The 22,677-nt window shown below is 39.7% G+C and overlaps 1 protein-coding gene across 17 annotated transcripts in view; it reads left to right on the top strand.

Moving 5' to 3' along the window:
• Positions 1 to 15,417, top strand: part of TMEM232 (transmembrane protein 232) — a 257,294-nt gene extending 241,877 nt beyond the window's left edge. For 16 of the 17 annotated variants that reach the window (XM_055565941.1, XM_055565936.1, XM_055565932.1 and 13 more), the window contains 2 exons: positions 13,054 to 13,147; positions 15,121 to 15,417. In XM_055565941.1, the coding sequence (XP_055421916.1) occupies positions 13,054 to 13,147; positions 15,121 to 15,393 (367 nt within the window). In that variant the 3' untranslated portion in view covers positions 15,394 to 15,417. Of the gene's footprint in view, positions 1 to 13,053; positions 13,148 to 13,923; positions 14,668 to 15,120 lie in introns of those variants that run through there. The other variant, XM_055565943.1, reaches the window with a different exon arrangement.
• Positions 15,418 to 22,677: the final 7,260 nt, after the last annotated feature.

Below are 22,677 nucleotides of genomic sequence, written 5' to 3'. Positions count from 1 at the left end.
GAGAAAATTAGCAATAAATAAATCATACAGTTTCAGAAAGAATAAACAGTCTACACAAATGCCTGGGAATCTGGATGGCATCAGATGCCATGAAAGCCAGCCTCAGAACCTAGAAGGCAGTGGAGCAGTTCCCCCAGTGCACCGAGGGACAATAATACCTACTCTAGAATAATAAGTATCTGTTGGAATTTAAATATATTTGGTTTATAATGTTTGGAAATAGATAAGATTTCATATAAAACTTTATCTAACTGTATGCTGTTATTTAGTTTGGGTAGAGTTCAAATAACAAATGACATGAATTTATCCCTGCCTCAACTTATTAAATATATGGGTTTCCTGGGTGGCTCAGACGAGAAAGAATCTGCCTGCAATGCGGGAGACCTGGGTTCGATCCCTGGGTTGGGAAGATCCCCTGGAGAAGGGAAAGGCTACCCACTCCAGTATTCTGGCAAGAATTTCCTGGACAGAGGAGCCTGGCAGGCTACAGTCCATGAGGTTACATTATTAAATACAAGGGTAGAATAAATGCATTTTCATATCATTTACCTTCTATTCATCATCTTCTTAAGAGTCTCCTCCCAAATGAAGGGATAAATCAAGGGTAAGAAACAGACAACAATGAATTCAGAAAACAGTGGCCCTAACAGAGACCAGTGGTCAGGAGTATTCCCAGGATGACTGTGATGGGAGCCTAGCAGGTTCCAGCTGGTGTAAGAAGACACTTAATGTAACATGTTCAAAACTGAAGTCTCCATCCAACCTTATTCTCCATCCAACCTATGTCCCTGAAAGGGCTCTTTGAGACTCAGTTAAGTTTTAGGAAACTTTATTCTAAATCACACTACACTAACTCATACTTATCCTTCCAGATTGGTTTTAAAAGTTTTCTGGAATCTCCCTCTGCCTTGGGGCATGTTGTGTTTTCCCCTGCTTCTTGAAATCAACTCCATAAGTTTCCATAAGCTGTCCTTAAAGAATTTTAATCTTGTTTTGCTATGTCTTTTGGCAACTTTCAATCACATCACAATCCTGTTGTGATAACCACACAGATTAAGTGTTTAAAACTAGATTAATGACAAGACTCCAGACTCTAGTGACTAAATTGATTTAGAAGATTGTAGACAAGTTGAAATAGAAGATGATTCCACAATGCTGGGGTACCAGAGGGCCATCCATGGCTCAGTATCCTACCAAATATTGTATCTGGAAATGCAGGAAGAATTGTTTTAGTGTACATGTCCATTTTAACTCAGTGGACTGAAAAGAAATTAAAAATCCATGCTTTTGAGTTCCTCAGTTGCACGTAATCTCTATTCATGTGAAAGTGACACCTAGAACTTCCCAGCATGCAGTGTGTACGGGACCCACTAGATCAATAGTCTGGCTGACGGGGGAAAGTGAGACTGAAACGGTAGAATCTGATGTCTGAGACAGACGATATCACTGGGAATGGCAGAAGCCTAGACCCTGGAGCCTTCCTTGACTGGCAGTTCTTCATGCCTGGAAGAAACAGGATCACTACCCAGGATGAAGGTGTTGGATGGGTGAGAGCAGAACAATTTTTTAACTCTCACTGAGCAGACAATATCCATAGGGTATTTTAAAATTCAGGAACTACAAAGCAATAGCAATTCAATAGGTTCCAAATATTTTTTAATGTGGGCCCAAGTAATGGTTATAGTCAAGTTGAAAACAAACTCTTTCTTTACTAACCTACTTTTTTAAAGTAGCCAAGGAGATTTATTTGATGTTAGTTGTTTTGTTTTTCTTTTAATTTTGGAAAACTTTCTTGTAAATATCTGTGCTTTAAATCCTGTCCCTTCTAGGAAGCTGTGATCTTGAGGCTCTGTTATTTGGGCAAGGTAATTATAGTGAAAGAAAATAAAAATAATGGTGCAAGCATACTCAGATGCAATTTGCTACTTGAAACAATCACTCTTCCAAAATGAAAAATTAACACTGAGTTAAAATTTTTTCATTCATGTGCCCAGAAAATTACTTTTAAACCTCCTGCTTTAAACATGTATGACAGATTTAATATGACAAAGTTGGGTTGTGAGTATGAAAATTATGTTTAAATGTATCTCTGAGGACATGATACATTCAGTTTCCAGAATGATCCATGTTCCCTAAAAAAATGATTTATGCTTCCTAAGAATGGATTAAAATGGAATTGGGAAAAATGCTCCTGGAGTATTAATGGACAGTTCTATTTAAGAACCAATTTTTGTATGCAATTGAGGTAACGTTATTATAATAATAATAGATATTATAGATTATTATAATAATGATATGCTTTATACAAGTCCCATGGTAACCACAAAGCAAAAACCTTCAGTAGATACACAAAAGATAAGCCCTAGCCACAGTAATCGGAGGGGAAAAGGATACAAAAGGAATCCACATTGGAAAGCAAAACCATCACTGTTTGCAGATGACATGATACTATACATAGAAAATTCTAAAGTCACCACAGCTCATCAGTGAATTTGATAAACGTTGCAGAATACAAAATTAATACACAGAAATATGATGCATTGCTATACACTAACAACTATCAGAGAAATTAAGGAAACCATCCCATTTACCATCCCATCAGAGTAATAAAATACCAAGACAGAAACCTACCTAACGAGGTAAACGACCTATAGCCAGAAAACTGTTTAAGGCGATGATAGAAATTGAAGACAGCATAAAGAGATGGAAAGATAAACCGTGTTCTTGGATTGTAAGAAATTTGTTACAATGGCCAAATTACCCAAGGCAGTCCACAGATTCAGGGCAATCCCTATCAAAATACTAAGGGCATTTTTCACATAACTAGAACAAATAATTTTAAAATGTATACAGAAACACAAAAGACCCCAAAGGTAAAACAATCTTGAGAAAAGAAGAAGCTTTGCCTCATAAGAAAATCAGTATGGTACTGGCCCCAAAACAGACACACAGCTGAATGGAACAGAAGAGAATCCAGAAATGTTCACACACTTATAGTAGATTAATCTATGACAAAGAGCATTGGTATACAATAAAGTATCTTTAAAAAGTAGTGCTGGGATAGATGGACAGCTACATGTAAAAGAAAGACAGTAGGACATTCTCTAACACTACATACAAAAATAAACTCAAAATGGATTAAACACCTAAGTGTAAAAATTGAAGTTCTAAATGTAAGACCAAAAACTCCTAGGGCAATACATAGGCTAACCTGTTTTGACATTCTGGGAGGCTCTTTGTGCTATAGCAAAAGAAATCAACAACTGTGACCTATTTAATAGCTGTTGCATAAAAAAAGGCAACCATCAACAAAACAAAACAAAAAAACCCCTGCTAAATGGGGAAAAATATCTGTAAATGGTATGACCAATAACAGGTTAACATCCAGAATCTATAAACAGCTCATGCAACTCAACATCAAAAACAATAAACAGCTCTGTTTCTAAAAAGGGCAGAAGATCTGAGTAGATTTTTTTTACAAAAAGGACACGCAGATGGCCAACAGGCACATGAAAAGATGCTGAACATCACTAAGCATATGGAAAATGCAAATTGAAATGACAATGAGATATCACCTCAGCCTTGCCAGAATGGCTTCTCCAAAAAGAACACACATAACAAGTGTGAGCAGGCATGTGGGGAAAGGGCCCTCATACTCTGCTGACACCTTTGTTGAGAATGTAAACTGGTGCAGCCACTGTGGAAAACTCTGGAAATTTCTCAAAAAACTGAAAATGGAACTCCCATATGCCCTAGCAGTTCCACTCCCAGGTACATATCCAAACAAGAAAAAGCACTAATTAAAAAACATGCAGCCCAATGTTCATTGGTGTTATTTACAACTGCCAGGATATGGAAGCAACCTAAATGTCCATCAACAGGTGAATGGATAAAGAAAGTGTGGTATAGATGTACAATGGAATATTACTCAGCCATAAGAAGAATGAAACTTTTCCATTTGCAATATGGATTGACTTGGAGGATCTTATCCTAAGTGAAACAAGTCAGACAGAGGAAGACAAATACTTTACGATATCAGTTATATGTGGAATCTAAAAAATACAATAAACTAGTGTATACAACAAAACAGAAAGAGACTTACAGATATAGAGAATGAACTAGTCATTACCATAGGAAGAGGGAAGGGGGAGGGGCAGGATAGGAATAGGGGATAAAGAGGTATAAACTAATTTGTATAAAATAAGCAGCAAGGATATATTATCTAATAAATGAAATATCAATGTTTATAAATGGAGTATAACCTTTAAAATTATAAATCTATTATAACATATTATATAATGTACATCAAATATATCAATAAATTTTTTAATTTAAAAATACAAATTTTCAAAAAATGGATACTTTTGAAGGATCACACACCATGATCATGTGGGATTTACCTCTTGAATGCAAGTGTGGTTCAAAATACATAAATCAATAAATGTGATACACCACATTAATAGAATGAAAGATTAAAACCATATGATTATTTCAGTAGATGTGATTATATTACATCTTCATGATTAGAAATGCTCAACAAATTAGGTATGGAAGGGGCATGCTTCAACATAACAAAGGACATAAATAATATGCCCACAGCTTACATTTTACTCAGTGGTGAAAAGCTGAAAGTTTTCTCTTTGATATTAGAAATAAGAGAAAGTTGCCCCCCTCACTGTTCATACTTAACATAGTACTGAAATTCCTAGTGATAGCAAGTAGTAGAAAGAATTTAATAGTTTTGCAAATGATGTGATTTTACATACAGAGAACTCAAAAGAGCCCACCAAGTTAAAACTGTTAAATGAATTCAGTACAGTTGCAGGATTAAAAAAAAAAAAAAAATCAACGTACAAAAATCAGCTGCTTTTCTAGACACTGACAATGAGCTAACTTAAAAGAAATAAAGAAAGCAATCTTTTAATAATGCTGTCAAAAAGAATAAAATACTTAGGAATAAATTTAAGGAGATGACATTTCTATGCTGCCGTCACTTGAATTTAGTGATGAAAGAAATTGATATACAAAGAAACGGAAAGATATTCTACGCTCATAAATCAGAAGATTTTAATATTGTTAAAATGTTCCCACAAGCTAAAGTGATCTATACATTCAGTGTAATCCCTATCAAAATTTCAATGACATTTTTCACATAAATAGAAAAAACAATTCTAAAATTTGTATAAAACCCCAAGAGACCTCAATTAGTTCAAGCAGTCCCAAGAAAGAAAGAAACTGCAGGCATCACACTTCCCAATATCAAAATGTATAATAAAGCTGTAGTAATCAAGCTTCCCTGGTGACTCACACAGTAAAGAATCTGCCTATAAGGTAGGAGACCTGGGTTCAATCCCTGGGTTGGGAAGTTCCCCTGGAGGAGGAAATGACAACCCACTCAAGTATTCTCGCTTGGAGAATTCCATGGACAGAAGAGCCGTGTGGGCAACAGTCAGTTGGGTTGGAAAGAGTCAGACACGACTGAGCGACTAACACGCAGTAATCAAAGCAGTCAAAACAGCATGGCGGTGGCATAAGACAGACACACAGACCCGTGGAGCCGAGTGAAGAGCCCAGAAACAAATTCATGTGTCTACGGGTGACTGATACCTGACAAGGGAGCCGGGAACACTCACTGGGGAACAGACAGTGTCTTCAGTAATTGGTGCTAGGAAAACTGAATATTCACTTGTGGAAGAATGCAATCGGTTCCCCTATCTCATACCACTCACAAAAGTTAACCTGAAATGGACTGAAGTCTTAGATGTAAGAACTGAAACTAAAAAATTCCTAGAGGAAAGCATAAGGGGAAAGCATCTTGACATTGGTCTTAGCAATGATTTTATAAAGTTGACACTAGAACCACCAAGCAGGAGTACATTAAACTAAAAGGCTTCTACACAGCAAAAGAAACAAACATGAAAAGGCGCCTGTGGAATGGGATTAAATATTCCCAAACCGTCTATGTGATAAGGAGTTAATGTCCAAAATATATAAGGATTTCTTACATGTCAACAGCAAAGATTCAAATAATCAAATTATAAAATGGTGAAGGACTGGAATAGACATTATTTCAAAGATATACAACAGCTGACAGGTACAAAAAAGTGCTCAGTATTGCTAATCGTCAAGGAAATGTGTATAATAACCACAATAAGCTATCACCTCACGCCTGTTAGAATGGTTATTATCAAAAAGCAAAAGAGAGAAGTGTTGGCAGTGATGTGGAGAAAGGGGAACCTTTGTGCACTGTTGGTAGAAATGAAATTGGTGAAGCCACTACAGAAAGCAGTATGGAGGGTCTGCAAAAGTGAAAAATAGAGCTAACATGTAAATAGCAGTTCGAGTTCTGGGTATATATCCAAAGGAAACAAAATAAACATCTTGAAAAGGTATCTGCATTCCCGTGGTCATTGCAGCATGGCTTACAATAGCCAAGACATGGAAACAGCCTAACTGAACTTCAGCAAAATAATGGATAACACAATAGTACTCAGCCATAAAAATAATGAAATATTACCATTTGCAGAAAGGTTTTTAGACCTAGAGAATATTAGGCTTAGTGAAATAAGTCAGACAGAGGAAAACAAACACTGTATCATCCCATTTATATGTGTACTCTTAAAAAGCAGAACTCACAGAAACAGGAGCTTGTTAAGGGCTGGGGAAGGGAGAGATGGGACATGTTAGTCAAAGGTACAAACGTCCAATTTTAACATGCCCCTGCCCTGAGGCTCTAAGGTACAGATTGGTGACTGTAGTTAATAATATTGTATTAAATACTTGAACCTTGCCAAGAGACTAGATCTTAAATGTTCTCATTACCCACATACAAAAGAGTTAGGTATGTGAAATAATGGAGGTGTTAATTAACCTTATTGTGGTAATCATTTTGTAATATAATTTGTCTTAAATTATGTGGTACAACTTAAATTTATACAATGTTATGTGTCAGTTATGTCTCAATAAAGCTGAAAGAAAAAGAAGAAACTGCAGTGGAACTGAGGAAGTCTTTGAGGAAGGAACGGGTTAAAGAGTATTCTAGTAATCAAATAATTAAACTTTCAACTTCCAAAAAGAAAAAATATAGAATTATTGGGACAAGTTTGGAATCAGTGACAGGTCATATATCCATGCCTTTTTTGAAGATCACTATCCAGGCTGAACATCAAAATGAAAATAAAGTATACCAGTTCAGTTCAGTTCAGTCACTCAGTCATGTCCAACTCTTAGGGACCCCATGGACCGCAGCACGCCAGGCCTCCCTGTTCATCACCAACTCCTGGAGTTTACTCAAACTCATGTCCATTGAGTCCGTGATGCCATCCAACCATCTCATGCTCTGTCGTCCCCTTCTCCTCCTGCCCTCAGTCTTTCCCAGCATCAGGGTCTTTTCAAATGAGTCAGTTCTTTGCATCAGGTGGCCAAAGTATTGGAGTTTCAGCTACAGCATCAGTCCTTCCAATGAATATTCAGGACTGATTTCCTTTAGGATGGACTGGTTGGATCTCTTTGATATCCAAGATACTCTCAGGAGTCTTCACCAAAATCACACAAGCATCAGTTCAAAAGCATCAGTTCATCGGTGCTCAACTTTCTTTATAGTCCAACTCTCACTTCCATACATGACCACTGGAAAAACCAAAGCTTTGATTAGATGGACCTTTGTTGACAAAGTAATGTCTCTGCTTTTTAATATGATATCTAGGTTGGTCACAACTTTACTTCCAAGGAGCAAGTCTCTTTTAATTTCATGGCTGCAGTCACCATCTGCAGTGATCTTGGAGTCCAAAATAATAAAGTCTGGTGCTGTTTTCCATTGTTTCCCCATCTATTTGCCATGAAGTGATGGGACCAGATGCCATGAAGTATACCAGAGCAAATTGCCAGTTTTAAGACTTCCAATTTATTCCACTTTGTTTGGACAAGCTTAGGATTTTAAGACACCATCTTTCCAGAAAGGTTTTTTAGTACTTCCCATTAAATTCCAAACATTTGAAGTATACATCTCATTTAAACCTCATCTTAGTTGTTTTCTGTCCTTTATTGTGCCCATCTTTGCAGGAAATGTTCCTTTGGTATCTGTAACTTTCTTGAAGAGATCTCTAGTCTTGCCCATTCTACTGTTTTCCTCTATTTCTTTGCATTGATCACTGTGGAAGGCTTTCTTATCTTTCCTTGCTACTCTTTGGAACTTTGCATTCAGATGGATATATCTTTCCTTTTCTCCTTTGCTTTTAACTTCTCTTCTTTTCTCAGCTATTTCTAAGGTTTCCTCAGACAACCATTTCACCATTTTGCATTCTTTTTCTTGCGGATGGTTTTGATCACGGCCAGCTGTACAATGTTACGAACCTCCATCCATAGTTCTTCAGGCACTCTGTCCACAAGATCTAATCACTTGGATCTATTTGTCACTTCCACTGTATAGTCTTAAAGAAAATTAGAATACCAAGGAAGCATTTCATCATAAAGAAAGCTAAGCACTGAAGAATTGATGCTTTTGAACTGTGGTGTTGGGAGGTCTCTTGAGAGTCCCTTGAACTGCAAGGAGATATAAAACCTGTCAATCATAAAGGAAATCAGTTCTCAATATTCTTTGAAAGGACTGATGCTGAAGCTGAAGCTCCAATGCTTTGGCCACCTGATGCAAAGGGCTGACTCATTTGAAAAGACCCTGATGCTGGGAAAGACTGAAGACAGGAGGAGAAGGGGACAACAGAGGATGAGATGGTTGGACGGCATCACCAACTCAATGGATATGAGTTTGAGTAAACTCCGGGTGTTGGTGATGGACAGGGAGGCCTGGATTGCTGCAGTCCATGGGGTCACAAAGAGTTGGACACAACTGAGTGACTGAACTGAACTGAAGTGAACTAATTGTTTTACCTTCCATTACTTTTTCTCTTATTTTATTCTCTTCTCTTTCAGTATCATCAAAAAACCATGGCTTAGTCCCCTCAATTTTTCTGATAATGACATTATCAGAGAATGGTATAGCCAAAATGTGTTTAGTATTTGCTCCATCATAGGCGCTTTAGGCATTATTCCATTTTAATCTTAATAATACATAAAAAGAAGGCACTATTTTTTTATGTTAAAAATGGAGACACTGAGGAACAGAGTGATTAAATAATACTAAGTGGCAAGATGAAAATTTGCCTAGAGATCTGAGTGCAGAACCTGTTTCTAACAATTTTACTGGATTCTTCTGTTTATATCATTGAATATTTCTCTCTCTTATCTCTCACGTTGACTTGCATTGTATTGTCTCATGCTGTATTATAGTTTTTTATGCATTTTTCTTTTCCAGTACAAACTATTCAACTGAGGTAACTAGAAACCAAAGATGCACAAGCCTATTCATCTAATCTTCCCATTTTAAAGACTTTCTAACATTGCTTATATTGTTATGCATCGCTTTAATTTAAACTGTTATAATCCAAGAAGGAATTTGAGGCAACTTACTTGAGTACCTTTAATCTTAACGATTTTAAAAGTTTTGTCTCATTTATGTTTTCACAGCATTTGCACAATTCTTTGAATATCTGAAGTGCCCAGAGTTTACTGGATAGATATAGTTAACCCAGGTCTCAGCCCCCAGGTTCCCTCTAACTCACCAGTATTCTAGAATCACATTTTCCTATAATGTTTCAATAGAATGATGAGGGCCTCTATCCTACATGAAGTGCGAAGCTCTCTGCTCTTCTGCTCCACAATACTTGTGAATCTTACGAGTTTGGAGAGGTTTCCATATATTTTCCCTGGTCACCTGTCGCATGAGTTGTTTTCCTATGGATCCCTGTTATTCGCTCTACTCCAATGCCTTACCTCCTGAGATTGCCATCTTCTCACTGTACTGGGCACTGTTCTGCCAACATAGAGTGTTGTGTGGTAGACTCATCTTTATGGCCTGGGTTGGGCACTGTGGAGACAATGATTAGCAAACAATAGTGTCCACAATCATGCAGCTCATATTTAGTCAAGAAAATAAAACTCATAGAGGCACACAGATAAATGTGAAGTTACAACTGAGATCAGTATGATGAAGGAGAGGCCCATGGTGGATTGACCGCTGTGGTTACTGGGCTTGAACTGAGAAGATGAAGGATAAGTAAGCATTAGCTAGCACTGCAGCTAGTTGATGCACTCATCTCACATGCTGGTAAAGTCATGCTCAAAATTCTCCAAGTTGGCTTCAGCAATACATGAACCGTGAACTTCCAGATGTTCAAGCTAGATTTTAAAAAGGCAGAGGATCCAGAGGTCAAATTTCCAATATCCGCCGGATCATTAAAAAAGCAAGAGAGTTCCAGAAAAACATCTATCTCTGCTTTATTGACTATGCCAAAGTCTTTGACTGTGTGGATCACTATAAACTGTGGAAAATTCTGAAAGAGATGGGAATACCAGACCACTTGACCTGCCTCTTGAGAAACTTGTATGCAGGTCAGGAAGCAACAGTTGGAACTGGACATGGAACAACAGACTGGTTCCAAATAGGCAAAGGAGTACGTCAAGGCTGTATATTGTCACCCTGCTTATTTAACTTCTATGCAGAGTACATCATAAGAAACGCTGGGCTGGATGAAGCACAAGCTGGAATCAAGATTGCCCGGAGAAATATCAATAACCTTAAATATGCAGATGACACCACCCTTATGGCAGAAAGTGACGAGGAACTAAAAAGCCTCTTGATGAAAGTGAAAGAGAAGAGTGAAAAAGTTGGCTTAAAGCTCAACATTCAGAAAACTAAGATCATGGCATCTGGTCCCATCACTTCATGGCAGATAGATAGGGAAACAGTGGCAGACTTTATATTTGGGGCTCCAAAATCACGGCAGATGGTGATTGCAGCCATGAAATTAAAAGACGCTCACTCCTTGGAAGGAAAATTATGACCAACCTAGACAGCATATTAAAAAGCAGAGACATTACTTTGCCAACAAAGGTCCGTCTAGTCAAGGCTATGGTTTTTCCAGTGGTCATGTATGGATGTGAAAGTTGGACCATAAAGAAAGCTGAACCCTGAAGAATTGATGCTTTTGAAGTGTGGTGTTGGAGAAGACTCTTGAGAGTCCCTTGGACTGCAAAGAGATCCAACCAGTGCATGCTAAAGGAGGTCAGTCCTGGGTGTTCATTGGAAGGACTGATGTTGAAGCTGAAACTCCAGTCCTTTGGCCACCTCATGCGAAGACCTGACTCACTGGAAAAGACCCTGATGCTGGGAAAGATTGAAGGCGGGAGGAGAAGGGATGACAGAGGATGAGATGGCTGGATGGCTTCACCAACTCAATGGACATGGGTTTGGATGGACTCCGGGAGTTGGTGATAGACAGAGAGGCCTGGTGTGCTGCAGTCCATGGGGTCACAAAGAGTCGGACATGACTGAGTGACTAAACTGAACTGAGCACTGTAGCAGAGAGGAAGAGGAGGGAAAGGACTTTGCAGAAAGGGGCAACATGTACAAATGAACAGCAGCGGGTGGAGCAGAATACATCGCAGCAACTGCAAGAAAGCCTGTGTGTTAGGAACGCATGGACCTCAGCCAAGAAGGGAGAGAAGTAAGTCTGGAGAAGCCATGCAAGCCACTGAAACAAACGCACAGTCCGCTTCAGCCTTCTTCAACAAGAAATATAATCTTTAAAAAATATATAATTAGTTTTATTTTGCTGTGCCAGGTCTTCATTGCAGCATGCAGGATCTTATTTTTAGTTGCAGCATGTGGGATCTAGTTCCCCAACCAGGGATTGAGCCCGGGTCCCCCGCATTGGGAGCATGGAGTCTTAGCCACTGGATCACCAGGAAGTCCCAAGAGATGTAATCTTCATTCTAAAGCTACTGGGGATTTACTGAAGAGTTTGAAGCCAGGGATTGACATGATCCATTTTGTATTTTGAAAAAAAAAATCTGGCTACTCTATAGAGACAAGAGTAAGGTATGGTGGATGCAGAGATTATAAACAAGGAGGTCTTAGTCCAGGTAAGACATAATTGTTTAGATAAGGAAAATAATAGTGGAGATGAAGATAAATGGAAGAATTTGAGAAATGTCTAGTGCGGCATCAAGCAACCCAGGTAGGAGAGAAGGATGCCACAAAGGGTAGAGGCAACAATTGAAAAAGTGCTTACTAGACATTATAGTCTTAAAAACTGATCAGGCATTTTGAATATGGAAATTTTCACCAGCTATATCTCTCCGTAGACCCTTTCCTAAGAGCTTCTCCTTTAAACCTACTTTCTCTCCTTCAAAACCATATTCTCTACCACCATTTTGTTGCATAACATATTTCTGCACTCACAATAGTTTTTGACAATAAATTCAATAATATAATTACGATGTGGAATGTTTAATGCAAAGTCTCCACCAGTCGAGGGCCCAGCTTTGTACTGCCAGCACTTCCACTCAGTCGTTGCTCAAGTCTACTACAGTTCCACCCTTAGTGATATAGAGACTTGAAAGAAACATGGAAGTTATAGCATTTTTTTTTTTTTTTGGTAGATCCACAATCAAATTCTTAGGCTTAGAATTCCACCAGAACTTTCAGGGTCATGGGGCTGTGTACAGGGATGGGCATTTTCATCTCCTCAGTGGGCACAGTCTACTTCAGGCTTCCTGAAGCCTTTCATAGCATCTCATTCACTGCTGCTGCTGCTGCTAAGTCGCTTCAGTTGTGTCCGACTCTGTGCAACACCAGAGACGGCAGCCCACCAGGCTCCCCCGTCCCTTGGGTTCTCCAGGCAAGAACACTAGAGTGCGTATCTCATTCACTACTGACTAGCTAAGGTATTTATATCTCCTAGGAGCGGTTGCCTTTTTATTATCTTCTTGTTCTCATTCTGTATGCCATACCTTACCCTCAAAATTGTCAGTTTTAATAACCCAAATGGTTTACAGAAACTAAAAACTAACATTTAATTTTCTCTACAGATTAAGTCTTCCATGTTAGCAATATAGAATCAAAATGCTTAACAATGGTGATTTGCAAATCTGTGTATCCCGGGGAGGAAGAGTGTCTGTACCTGATGTTGGATCTGTTCTTGTGCTCTTTTGAAGGGAATATTCTTCTGTGGCAGAAGCGCCTTTGTTTCCATATCCAGATTTTTTCACCAGGGCGGACAGGGAGTTGGCCAGAATCATTGACCATCACGTAAGTTTGATTTTCTTAAACTAGCAGGAAAAGCTTTGTTCTTTAAAGGCATTTTTAATCAGAAAGTGTAGTTCTGAGATGGAAACACTTATCATGGAACTCAAAAGTAGATTGCATTTTGATTGAGATTTGCCAAATTGAATTATATCTCACTGTACTGTCTATATACATCAGTGCCTTCATTGGAGTGCAGAAGGTTTGGCTGTCTTTCATTTATAAAATACTAGCCTTATTCTGTTTCCTGAATTAGTACCGATTTTTGTGAGTGTGTGATAGGAATCTGATGTTGAACACTGAACACTGATTTCTTCTGTAGTGTATTTTTAATGAAAGAACAAAAATCTTTTGACTCAGTTTTTTCAGTGACCATTCTTTACTCCTGAAGTATTAGAAAGACTTTAATCATTCTGTTCTTGGTATCAGTTAAACAAGCAGTAACAAGGCAAGGCCATTGAACAGGTTTTAATCCACTGAACTATATATAATCAGTGATTAATTGCCAAATCATTTATGACTGCTTCTTTTTAGTAGAGTTACTTATATACTTATAAGTTACTTATATAAGTAGAATACTTATATTTTGTTTTTTCTTTTAATATAATAGGGATTCAGTACTATGTAGAATATGTTTAAATTAATCACCAGTTGTGTATTATTTCTCAGATTGTGTTTATATTTCCATGGTTGGTTTCTTACATTCCTTTTACTAGTGATATTTGAGAAAGAATAAGTGATTATTCCATATACTGATCCCACTAAGCGTTATTTATTCACAGAGTCAACACGGAAGCCTATAGCATCAGCCGCAGGCACTGGGGTTTGGAAACTGAATGATACCCTAGAATTACAAAATGAGACCTACAGTATTGCTGTTTTATTCACTAATAACATTTATGCTAAACCAATATATCATATGTACAAGGCATTATCAAAAATTCCTAATAGCTCATCAATTGCAGCAGCTATAATTTTACCATTCACTTAAATTATCTGGACTATACTACAGAAGATAGCAGGTTGCCAATGTATACATACACACAGATATAGTGTCATTTTAATAACAGAATAAAAATCTTTTCCCTTATCATTCTGTACCACTGAAAGAGTCGAAAGACTTTAATCACTCTGTGATTAAACGCATTGGCCTAAAGAGGCAGAGGACACTGTTTTGAGTGATAGAGAGGAGGCTAGGAAATGGCGCCTAAGAGCCGTCATCTTTTCTTCCTTCCAAGGGTATAAGCAGCATCTAAGCATTCACTGCCATCAATTTTTCTATAGACGGGCAAAGCCATCCTTTCTGGAAAATATCTTTGAGAACGGATAGGGTCCAAATTGTTTGATCTGTGGCTGGCCTAGTCAAATAGTAGTTTGGTAGTACTAACTTGTAGAGGTTTATCGAAGTTTCTCCGAATATCACATTTTTTAAAAGTATTCATCAATATACATTTCCTTTGAAATAGCTATAACTATAGTGCTTTGTACTAATATCTTACACTTTACAAATGCTCTTAGAGTAGTTAATTTAATCCTTACAACAAGTCTGTAAAACATTTACCAATAAGAAGAATGTAGCTTTATGATTCAGTTAATTTTCAAGGTTTAAAGATAGTAAATGACTGAGTCTACATACAAATCGAGATCTCTGGACTATACTTTTCTGGTCAATTTTTCATAATTGCTCAATTTCTTGGCTTAAAATTACAAACGTGAGTGGGGGAGGGAAGGTGGAGTCTGTAGAACTGACAGTAAACCGAAGCACGCAGCTGCGCGCCAAGTGTCCCGCAGAGCCCGCTGAGTTTTATCCAGTATCCCTGGTGTGCAAGGCACAGGACAGACACCCAGCTGCTGAGCACACACGCAGGTACCTTGCACGCTGCTGCTGCTCCGCAGTGTGGTGACTGAATCCCTGAGTGAACTGACAGACTTTTTTTCATGGGAAATCATATGTAAACGACACCTTCTCTCTGTAACAGTGGCAGGAAGAGCAAAAGATGCGGCAGGAAGAAGACGCAATATGTGAGGCTGAAGAACGGAAAGATAAGGAGTTACAGGAGCAAAATCGCTTGAGAGAAATAATGAAGAGAAGAGAAGAGAAGCTACACAAGCAAACCAAACCTTACGAGCTTCCTCCTAGGACTGAAGACGTTTCCTTAGGAAAGAAAATGACCCTGCAGCTGAGGTCCATATGCCCGAATTCGTTGCATGAAAGAGACCAAGAAAGCTACAGATTAGGAAAAAGTTCGTAATTAAATGTAATTTCTTACAAAGGAGTTTATCCTGGTGCAGGTTCTTTAATAGTCATAGCTTAGTCCTAAAAGAACAGTTAGCACTTGATCACATTCGAGTGATGTGTTTTCCTAGTTAAATGTTTTCAAGAATGTAGCTAGAGCTAATTGACTCTTATCTCATGATCATACACATAATGATTCTCAGAGTATTGAAATTCACTGAAGAGTTAGACAGACACGATTATTGCATATAATCGTATATTGCATATAATGATTATGCAAATTATTAATGAGTCACAAATAAGAACTATTTCTTAAAATGGGATGAACATCAATCAGTACTCCTATAATGACTATAACACTAATAAAATATGTAAGGCTCCTGCTTGGGTTTGTATTTCATAGTCAATCTATGCCAAGTCAAACCATGTGGCAGAAGCTTGTGTTATATGCATATTAAGTCGCTTCACTTGTGTCAGACTCTTTGCAACCCTATGGGCCATAGCCCGCCAGCCACCTCTGTCTATGGGATTCTCCAGGCAAGAATACTGGAGTGGGTTGCCATGCCCTCCTGTAGGGGATCTTCCCGACCCAGGGATGGAACCCACGTCTCTTACGTGTCCTGCACTGGCAGGCAGGCTGTTTACCACCTGGGGAGCTTGAATGCCGTCAGGATGACATAATCTCTAACAGATACCACGGGAGCCTTCTGCGTGATGGTGATTTTACTTTGCCAGGTGAGGCTATGAGAATGGACTTGCATGGTCCTAGAAGCACTAACTGGAGGGATTCATCCCGTCAGGAGTCATTTCTAAATGCTGTTTCACTTCTTCCGAAACTCCCAGTCTATGGGTAGAGTAACAGAGTAGGGCTTTTATGATCCCTTACACGACTTATCTAAAAATGATAAATAACCCTACCACAGTTCTGCACAAGTGACTTAGTCATGCTCAAAAGACAGATGTTTTATCAGGATGTCAAACTCAAATGGCTTCCATGTCAGAAAGGTCACATATTTAGTGACAGACTATAGAATATCTACTCCATCTAAGAAACTTGCCAGCACCTCACTCCACTCTGCAACATGTTGTAGGATCATCTGTTCTTTAAAAAAGATGCCCTCAATCTTTTTAAAAATAAGTTACTAAATTTCAAAATGTTGGCAGCCAATTAAAAAAAAATCACATCCCTTTGGGGTAAATTTGACACATGGGTCATAAGTCTGTGACCTGCATTTTGTGAATTTATAAAATCATTCTTTAAGGTAACAATAACGTGTGGTAGAAATGGATGCGGGGAAGGGTGTTCCTCTTTTGATTTCCTTCAAAGTGGATTCAAACTTATGTTGCTCCTCATCCTTCTCTCCTCACACAGAGAATATGTAAGTTCTCAGAAATAATATCTCCCAAGGCACCTTTCCAGATACTCTCATCAAGCTTTGCTTTTCTCACGTGTGAGGAAGCAATCTCTTCAGTCCCTTCGCTGGAGGCCAGCCAGCCCTCTTCTCGGAATCCTGTCCCATCGAAACTCTTCCTCCAGCATTTGCTGTCTCCCAGAAGTCTCTCAGGCTTCCCAGGTGGTACTGGCAATAAAGAGTCTGCCTGCCAGTACACGAGACACGGTTCAGTCCCTGGGTCAGGAAGAACCCCTGGAGGAGAGCACGGCAGCCCACTCCAGTGTTCTTGCCTGGGAAATCCCACGGACAGAGGAGCCTGGCGGGCTGCAGTCCACGGGGTCATGAAGACTCGGACACGACTGCGCTGCTGAGCACGCACACTCACTGAGGCTGCTCACTGCTACCGATGAAGGCCTCGGTTTTCCACGACCCTGCTATCCGCACTGTGCTCAGCGTTACCGAGCTCTAAGTGCCATTTAGAGTTCTAATCTTTCCTCTGGGTTGTAAAGAGATGGAGTCACTGGGCTGGAAATTGTGGGGAAAGGATTCTGGAGATCCAATGGCTGCCTGTAAGAATTTTATAAAATCCTGCCCTATCACAATCACCTTTGAGAAGCCCAGCGCCAGCAATTTCTGAGCCACTCTTGTGTTCTGAGGCAAGAGCGAACCTGCCTTCTGAACTGCAGGCTTGGGTGTTTCTTTCCTGTTCTACTCATCTCTTCCCACTTGTTCTCTTGCTTTCTGACATCCACGGTTGTCTTAGTATTCCAGGGTGCTTTTTACCTACTCTCCTTATGGATTCATATCTTTTAAGAAATCCTTTTTCTATCACAGTGGTGGAAATTTGGAAAGGAACTTAAAAAGAATATACATATACACTTGCATAAATAAATGAAGAATATATAAATTTAAGAATATATAAATAAAGGTATAAGAAGGATTGGGATTTATCACCCAGATAGATAGGTAAATACCTATATTCTTAAATTATTCTCTAAATTTTTTATACTTAAGTTATTCCTTAAAATTCAGCAGCACACATCTCTCGTGGTTTTCCTCCTGCGTCCTGGAATATGAGGAGAGACCGGAGCTTGTAGCTCTGGGTTCACCTTCTGGCAACGCCTCCTGGCAGCTGTGAAACACTGAGCTGAACCTAACTGAGCTTCAGTTATTTATTAAAAATAATTAATTTACAACTTAATTCATGCAAAGAGTAGTATCATTCAGAAGCTAATCAGGAAGACATAGACCTCTTAGTCATTTTGAACAGAGAGAATTTAACGTAAGGTACTGTTTTAAATGGTGTTACAGAACTAAGAAAGTGAAGGCAACATAAAATGACACAGAAATAGGAGACTACTACCAGCTCCAGAGCCAGAGGACCAGAGGAGAGGGCTGGATGACCGACTCCCGAAGCATGAGGGGATGCACGGTGGGGCTCAGCCCTCTGAGGGGACCCTGGCCCGCTCTGGCCACTCCCTGTGAGGGGGACAGGGAAGTAGCTCTGGGGACCCGCAGGGGTGAAAAGGACACTGGGCTAACTGTTGGCCGCTGATCCAGGCCGCCAGGAGGAGCAGGACAGGGGTGAGCCCCTCCTTCCGCTCCCTAGAGCCCTCCCCGAGCGCACCCAGCTCCAGCATCAGAGAGCAGAGGGAAGGACGAGAGGAGCTGGAGGGCATGAGCTAAATGCTGGGAAAAACGTGTGTAACTCAATGCCAAGAGCCAGTTGGGCCAACAATGAAATTATTCCTTGCTTCTCTTTGGCATGTCAGGTCCTCTTTTCTGGTGTTTTTTTTTTTTTTCTCCTAGTTTTCCCTTTTAAGTTAAGGTAAGCTACTTAAAAAGAAACTTTTGCTACATTTATTCTTTACCAAGATTGCTGATGCTGTGTGCTTAGTCACTCAATTGTATCCGACTCTTTGTGACACCATGAACTGTAGACAACCAGGCTCCTATGTCCATGGGATTTCCCAGGCAAGAATACTGGAGTAGGGTGCCATTGCCTTCTCCAAAGATTGCTGGGAGAAATATCAAAAACCTTAGATATGCAAATGATACCACTCTAACAGAAAGTGAAAGAAGCGAGTAAAACAGCTGGCTTAAAACTCAACATGGCATCCAGTCCCATCACTTCATGGCAAATAGAAGGGGAAGAACTGGAAACAGTGACATATTTTATTTTCTTGGGCTCCTAAAACAATGCGGATGGTGACTATAGCCATGAAATTAAAAGATGCTTGCTCTTTGGAAGAGAAGCTATGACAAACCTATTTCAGTCCAGTCACTCAGTCATGTCCGACTCTTTGCGACCCCATAGACTGCAGCACGCCAGGGCTCCCTGTCCATCACCAACTTCTAGAGTCCACCCAAAGCCATGTCCATTGAGTTGGTGATGCCATCCAGCCATCTCATCCTCTGTCGCTCCCTTCTCCCACCTTCAATCTTTCCCAGCATCAGGGTCTTTTCCAATGAGTCAGGTCTTCGCATCAGGTGGCCAAAGTATTGGAGTTTCAGCTTCAACATCAATCCTTCCAATGAATATTCAGGACTTATCTCCTTTAGGATGGACTGGTTGAATCTCCTTGCAGTCCAAGGGACTCTCAAGGGTCTTCTCCAACACCACAGTTCAAAAGCATCAATTATTTGGTGCTCAGCTTTCTTTATAGTCCAACTCTCACATCCATACATGACTACTGGAAAAACCATATCTTTGACTAGACAGACCTTTGTTGGCAAAGTAATGTCTCTGCTTTTCAATATGCTATCTAGGTTGGTCATAACTTTCTTTCCAAGGAGTAAGCATCTTTTAATTTCATGGCTGCCGTCACCACCTGCAGTGATTTTGAAGCCTGGAAAAATAAAGTCAGCCACTGTTTCCACTGTTTCCCTATCTATTTCCCATGAAGTGATGGGACCAGATGCCATGATCTTAGTTTTCTGAATGTTGAGTTTTAAGCCAACTTTTTCACTCTCCTCTTTCACTTTCAAGAGGCTCTTTAGTTCTTCTTCACTTTCTGCCATAAGGGTGGTATCATCTGCATATCTGAGGTTATTGATATTTCTCCCGGCAATCTTGATGACAAGCCTAGACAGCATATTGAAAAGCAGAGACATCACTTTGCCAACACAGGTCCATATAGTCAAGCTATGGTTTTTCCGGTAGTCATGTATGGATGTGAGAGTTGGATCATAAAGAAGGCTGAGCACTGAAGAATGGATGCCTTTGAATGGTGGTGGTGGAGAAGACTCTTTAGAGACCCTTGGACTGCAAGGACATCCAACAAGTCAATCCTAAAGGAAATCAACCCCAAATACTCATTGGAAGGGCTGATGCTGAAGCTGAAGCTCCAATACTTTGGCCACCTGATGCAAGGAGCCAACTCATTAAAAAAGAGTCTGGTGCTAGGAAAGATTGAGAGCAGAAAGAGAAGGGGGTGACAAAGGATAAGATGGTTGGATGGCATCATTGACACAATGGACATGAGTTTGAGCAAGCTCTGGGAGGTAGTGAAGGACAGGGAAGCCTGGCATCCTGCAATTCATGGGTTGGCAAAGAGTCAGACATGACTTAGTGATGGAATAACATCATCTTTATTACAAACCTTTAGTTCTTTCAATAAGTACTTCATTTAAACAAATTTAACTCTGCAGGTCAGGAAGCAACAGTTAGAACTGGACATGGAACAACAGACTGGTTCCAAATAGGAAAAGGAGTACGTCAAGGCTGTATATTGTCACCCTGCTTATTTAACTTCTATGCAGAGTACATCATGAGAAATGCTGGGCTGGAGGAGCACAAGCTGGAATCAAGATTGCCGGGAGAAATATCAATAACCTCAGATATGCAGATGACACCACGTTTATGGCAGAAAGTGAAGAAGAACTAAAGAGCCTGTTGAGAAAGTTAAAGAGGACAGTGAAAAAACTGGCTTAAAACTCAACGTTCAGAAAACTAAGATCATGGCATCTGGTCCCATCACTTCATGGCAAATAGATGGGGAAACAGTGAAAAGTGTCAGACTTTAACTTTTTGGGCTCCAAAATCACTGCAGATGGTGATTGCAGCCATGAAATTAAAAGACACTTACTCCTTGAGAAGAGCAACTTCCCTGGTGGCTCATATGGTAAAAGTGTCTGCCTACAGTGTGGGAGACCTGGGTTCGATCCCTGGGTTGGGAAGATCCCCTGGAGAAGAAAATGGCAACCCACTCCAGTACTCTTGCCTGGGAAATCCCATGGATGGAGAAACCTGGTAGGCTACAATCCATGGGGTCAAAAAGAGTTGGACACAACTGAGCGACTTCACTTCACTTTCTTTCTTTACTCCTTAGAAGAAAAGTTATGACCAACCTAGACAGCATATTGAAAAGCAGAGACATTACTTTGCCAACAAAGGTCCGTCTAGTTAAGGCTATGGTTTTTCCAGTGGTCATGTATGGATGCAAGAGTTGGACTGTGAAGAAAGCTGAGCACCAAAGAATTGATGTTTTTGAACTGTGGTGTTGGAAAAGACTCTTGAGAGTCCCTTGGACTGCAAGGAGATCCAACCAGTCCATTCTGAAGGAGATCAGCCCTGGGATTTCTTTGGAAGGAATGATGCTAAAGCTGAAACTCCAGTACTTTGGCCACCTCATGTGAAGAGTTGACTCATTGGAAAAGACTGATGCTGGGAGGGATTGGGGGCAGGAGGAGAAGGGGACGACAGAGGATGGGATGGCTGGATGGCATCACTGACTTGATGGACGTGAGTCTGAGTGAACTCCGGGAGTTGGTGATGGACAGGGAGGCCTGGTGTGCTGCGATTCATGGGGTCGCAAAGAGTCGGACACGACTGAGCAACTGAATTGAACTGAACTGACTGAACCGGTTCTTTGTAATTTGCTCAATATTAACTCTGTCTCCGCATTCACAAAGGGTTCTGTGAGTTTCAGGATGGGTTTTGCAGCAGGTGGATTATTCCAGCTCCTCTTGTGTTGCTCAGTCTTAGTGGTTTATTTTCCTAGTCTTCCCACTTTGAGAAAGAGGAAGAGAACAAGAAAGGTACTCCACTCTACTTCCCTTCACATCACTTACAACTCTCATTTATCTCTGAGTCTACCATTTGGAAGTGTTAACCTATCTTAGCTCAGAATTTCCATTTTAGCCTCTTTTCTATGCTACTCTATACTCTTTGCAGACTTTTATTTTGAAAGAACAAATTTAAGTCTTCCTGCATTCATTTATTATGAATTCTCTAAAGGATTTCTCTTAGCAACCACCAAAGCAACTTCTTTATCACACAAACTACCTCATAGGCCTTTTACCTTATAGAGAATGGAATATTTATAGGAATGTTAGCTAGTTTCACCAGGGTGTTTGAAATTAAAAGACATATATTGGGGAGGAGACAGAAAAGAGGAATAGTAAATTTTCAGTAACAGAAACATAAAAATAAGCACTTCTTTTAGTGCATTTAAAAAAGGAAAATAAAAAGATTTACAGGGTTTGTAGGGCATGACAGAAAGTTTAAGGAAGAAAATATGCAGAACAAATATTTAATTTCACTAATGTCACTAATTTTGACATTAGTGAGTGGTTGTTTGGGAAAGAGGGGTATATAGAGGTAATTTAATAATAATTTAAAAGGAAATTGACAGGAACAATTTGGAAAACTCTAGTATGTTTACAATTACCATTCAAGTAATGGAGTCTTCTGGTTTTACCAGAAAAAAATCCTCTCTGGGACATATGACTGTAATTGTCCACTAGGTGATTTTGAATGACCTTTCTAATTAAAATAATTATCATATCAAAAAATTCAAAGGACACAGAGATCAGAAGGATGATGGACTTGGAGGGTGTGGGGTTCACCTCCCCCCACAAGCATGTCAAAAATGCATCTGCATGTGGAACCGTTCTCACAGAAC

This window comes from Bubalus kerabau, chromosome 1 (genome assembly GCF_029407905.1).
Source record: "Bubalus kerabau isolate K-KA32 ecotype Philippines breed swamp buffalo chromosome 1, PCC_UOA_SB_1v2, whole genome shotgun sequence".
In the NCBI taxonomy this organism is placed as follows: Eukaryota; Metazoa; Chordata; class Mammalia; order Artiodactyla; family Bovidae; genus Bubalus; species Bubalus kerabau.
Note: the sequence above shows the minus strand (reverse complement) of the source record. Positions and strands in the feature narration are given on the sequence as shown.